Source organism: Crocodylus porosus, unplaced genomic scaffold (genome assembly GCF_001723895.1).
Source record: "Crocodylus porosus isolate Cpor-Errol unplaced genomic scaffold, CroPor_comp1, whole genome shotgun sequence".
NCBI lineage: Eukaryota > Metazoa > Chordata > Crocodylia > Crocodylidae > Crocodylus > Crocodylus porosus.
The window spans coordinates 3531541-3536242 of NW_017728907.1; the positions used below are offsets into that span (position 1 = coordinate 3531541).

Here is a 4702-nt window from a genome sequence, read left to right on the forward strand (position 1 = left end):
TTGGATGCTTATCTTGCTGGGATCCTATGACCCCAGCTGACTTCCTGCCCTTTGGGCAGGGGGCTGGACTCGATCTCCCGAGGTCCCTTCCAGCCCTAATGTCTATGAAATCTATGAATTAATCCTGATTTACAGCAGTGCAGGTAAGATGAGAATCAAACCAGTAGTACCTAATGATTTTAAAGAAATCTTATCCTTGCTTGCAACATGCAGGGATTTCTGTAAGTCAACAAAGATACTGAACAGAGTTATCTGGGTAAGCTAAATAAAGAGAGTATATCAAATACCTAATTATTTAACTGTCCCCTGTGTTCAAAATTCATAATCAATAAATCTGTTGCCCTAAATGAAATGTGAAAGGCATTAAATAGGATGTCTGGATGTCAAACTGAAATCCTTCTCTGCTTCCATCAAAAGAAAGGTAGAAGGGAAGAGACTGGCCCACCAGTTCCTGATCCCCAGGGGTGATCTAGAGTCGCATGTGGGGAGTCCATGTGCTACACTCCAAGCAAACATGTATGAAGCTGGTCAGAATCAAGAGAGTGCACCCTGCTGTCTTCCTGAGGGGGTAAATATATGCTAGTAAAACAACAATATTAACTAATATATTAAAATATATATTATTCACATTGTATTTGTACTATATTAGTTTTTGAAATGGGGGTCTGCTAAATTCTGACAAGTTAGAGAAGTATGTTGAGTCTGAACAGGCTGAGAACAACTGCTCTAGCCAAAAACCTCTGAGATTAAGTACTGGCAGGAGCACCACCATACCTCAGTCCAAACTCCCAGTTTTAGATAAAGGTAATGTGAATTCTCAACCTTTTTTGGACTCAAGGCACTGAACATTGGATTCAAGGCACCTCCATAACTTGTGTGACTTAAATGGCATCCCACTTCAAAAATGAATTAATATATTATGCTGCTTACCTCCTTACAAAGGGTCTGGGAAGTGGGGGTTAGGAATCATTCAGGGACAAGCCTGAGCCTGCATTTATCTACTTAGCTTACATGTTTATCTCCTCACACTTCATGGCACCCCAGGGTACCTTGGAACCCTGGTTGAGAATCACTGAGCTATACTGAATTATCCAGAAACTAGCAAGATTCATACAGATTACCAAGAAAAGCCATGAAGTATATTGCCATATTGTTATATTTCCAAGACATCCATCAGCATAGTACCTTGGTGTTCCATCCCTGGAACAAGTCCCATTCCCTGTTGCTGACATTTCACCCTCCAGCAACAGTCTTTAGTATAGCTTTACTTTTAAGGCATTCATCTCATTGCTTTGTGAATTGTTATACTCCCCTTCTCTATATTTATCTTGTTGCTGGAATCTGCTCTGTAAAGCCTTATATCTTCCATTTCCACTGTGGATTACATACTGTAGATAACAAGTGAATGAAAGTTTAGTGCTTCCATCCTAGTTCCCAATCTACTCATTTGATAGTCCATAGCTCTACTAATGGACCTAAATCTGGAAACTGCCAAAAAGATCCAGTTCCTTTAACACAAATGGGAATGGAGTGACCTCAGGACTGTGTAAGATCAGAAGAGAAACTGGAGGCCAGGACTAGAAATACAGCTGGTGCACTGTTATAGACAGAGGTGCACTGGCAGAGTCACAGGGAACACGTCTCCATGTAGCAAACAACACTGGTTCTGGTCTACTGCTAGAGCAATTGGATTTGCCCTTTCCTGAGAACTACATTATTTCTCAAAATTTAACATGATTTCTCAGTATCTTCAGTTTTCATTCTTTATTCTGACACAATCTGAGAAGGATTTAGGGGGACAGGTATTCAGAACTGTTAACCATCTTTTACATTATGCTGAAGGAACCATGTATAACAAACTGACTTTGTGTTTGATAATATAGCTTCTGGACACTTCTAGAAAGGCCTTCAGAAATCACATGAACAACTGTGCTCAACTTAAGCAGAAGTGAGAGAAGCAAACAATTTTAAAAAGCTCTGACATTACCTGGCTATAAAGTCAGAATCACATGAGCCACCCATGTAGTTTCTTCTGTTGGCATTAAATCTAGAAGTGGATGCATCTTTCACTGATTCAGCTGTAACGAAAGGCAAGACTACAAATTACTTAAGTTCAGCATTCAGTTCAAACCCTAATTAGTAGAAGTGGATGAAATGCCCCCGTTTAACTTTCATTTCACATGACTCAGAAGGATAAAGTTTAATTTGTTAAAAAATGTTATAAAATGTTTTTTTTCCCCTACTTACTCTTCCATCTACTTTTCCTGTGTAGCCACTGAAAAGGGGAGAAAAGCAGGATGGGGAGCTGGGATCTGGGGGGAGGAGGGGAAGAGGAAGAGGAAAGCCAAACAGTGGAAACAAATACTACATTCTTGAGATCTCAAAAAGCTTTAAGGAATTTTGCAAAATTTCTTCATTTTCTAAATAGATATATTTTGGACAAAAGCCTTTTTAAATTGAAAAATTTTGACAAACTGCTTGTTAGGAAACTATTTGGGCCACATTTTTAAATTAGGAAGCAATATTTAAGTTATTTTTTTTATATATTATACATACTACACAATACATACATGAAACAAAACAGTAAAATTTTAACACCACCACAGTGTAAATCACAGGTCCTGGTGCTAGGACCATGTGATACATGCACGTGGCACATGCTTCTTAACTCTCTCCTGCAGACCTTAACAGATCTGCCAAGACAGATTTGACAAATTTGAAAAGTTGTCTGAGATGACCGCTCACTCTGCAGGTGCAGAGTTTTATCCTGGCCTGTAGTTACTTGTTTAAATTTGTTCACTCCCCTCAAGATCTTTTCCTTGTGTATCACACCCACTAATTAAAGTTCCTCGGGCCACATTCTGTCTGCAGTTATGTCTACAGGATTTAAGCAGGTGTAAATAATCAGAAGTTAGGGTTTGTCCAAAGTGGGAAATTTACAGGTAATGATCTCAGCATAAATTTACCTGTTCTAGATAAGTCTTTATTTAAGATAAAAAGTCTGTTTTTAATCTATAAGGAGGAAGAGGAGGAAAAGGAGGAGGAAGAGGAGGAAAAGGAGGAATCCTGCCCACGCTGAGCTCTGCAGTAGTAGGCAACTATTGATCCTCTAGATCACGGTATATACACAAGAAGTTTAGTCAGATGCCTGATGAAATTTCCGTTAATTACAAATAAATATGCTCAAAATTCACACAGAGAGTAAGTTGTTTTTCCACAGTCTCTTTTCAAGCCATGAGAATTGACAGGCAGATTAAATCTGTGAACATTCTGGCAACAGGAACATGATGCAGTTTTCACAGCATAATTAGCATGATTAAAAAATGATTTAAATAGTTACCTTGGGGATGTACAACAACACGGGGCTGTACAAATGATGGCTTCACCACTTCAAACCACCAGAATAGCTCTGCCATAAACACCAAGTAATTACTCTACAAGGAATTAAAGACACTGAATGAAAAACCCTGACCATCTTAATCCTAACTAAAAATGAATTAGCTGCATAACATTCAGAAAGGTCATGCATTTCCCTCAGTTTTCATTACAAAACATGGTCTTGCCATGCTTTACAGAACTCTGAAGTACTTGAATGACTGTACATGTAGATCATGCCAGGTTTCTGTGGCACTGCAAATTTCCCATATTCTTAGGCTAGGGACAGACATTCAAGAAGCCTGCTGAGCCTGAATTGATTCAATCTTTGCAGGTTAGTCTAACCTGGCTAGGCTGAACCAGTTTGTAACTGGACATTCTCTCTGGACTGAAGACATTAAGGCACATGCCTGGAGTGGCTCAGGATAGAAGCCAGGGGTGATAAAGCAGCCCTCCCTTCCATTCCAGAATGCTGAGCTGAGGGGGGGGGATATGGCCAGGCATGGGCAGGATCTCCGATTAGGGAGGTATGCCTGCACCATCCCAGGCTTTTCTCCACTGGCTGTTCAAGGGGCAGGAATGTTGCCAAACCCCAGCCCCCTGCTAGCACTCTGAGGCAAGCGGGGTGTGCAATACAAGCATGTGATGATGATATGGAGCTTTTCAAATTTTCTCTCCCTGCTTTATATTGTCTGCAGCTAACTGACAGGTAAGTAAGCCAGTAGGGGGCTGATAACAGTGTTTAATCACCTCATCAGCAAAACAACAGCCTCTCTCCATTAGTTCAAACCCTTCTTAAACAGCTTATCAGTTGACCTGTTAATTAGCTCCAAAAAGCCCTAAACAGTCACTGTTCTGTCTGCCCATCTCAGTGAAGTTGGACGGACATGGACACACACACACCTCTCAGCATTAGCTAGTATACTACATGCCTAGGGTCCGTAGGGCTGGGGCCTATTCTGTGGGAGATGGGAGGGAGGGGGGATTTCTACTTCAGCAGCAAGCAGAGGGTGGGGGGAGGCAGGGGGAAGCCAGGCAGACTCTGCTGTGTCTGCAGCCAGGAAGCAGAGGGGAGAAGCTAGGTTTACTATGGAGCAGAGAGCCCCGCCTAGCCCAGAGAGCGTGCCAGGATGGTGGGGGAGTCTGGTTTATCTTAAACCAACAAGGGGTTTAGGACAGACATTGCATAAACCGGTTTGACCCAAATCAGTTAACTCTGATAGTACATTCAACCATATTTATCTCAGGGTAAAAAGCACCCTGTTCAAATTTGCTGATGACACTAAGATGTGGGGGGACGTGGGCACATTGGAAGGATGCAACAGGC

At 41.4% G+C, this 4702-nt stretch overlaps 1 protein-coding gene across 4 annotated transcripts in view; it reads right to left on the bottom strand.

Annotated features, from left to right (window-relative positions):
- CAMSAP2 (calmodulin regulated spectrin associated protein family member 2) overlaps window positions 1-4702 on the bottom strand; it is a 186895-nt gene that overhangs the window by 26032 nt on the left and 156161 nt on the right. For all 4 annotated transcript variants that reach the window (XM_019530676.1, XM_019530679.1, XM_019530678.1 and 1 more), the window contains 2 exons: window positions 3341-3434; window positions 1988-2078 (listed from right to left, as the gene is read on the bottom strand). In XM_019530676.1, the coding sequence (XP_019386221.1) occupies window positions 1988-2078; window positions 3341-3434 (185 nt within the window). The remainder of the gene's footprint in view (window positions 1-1987; window positions 2079-3340; window positions 3435-4702) is intronic.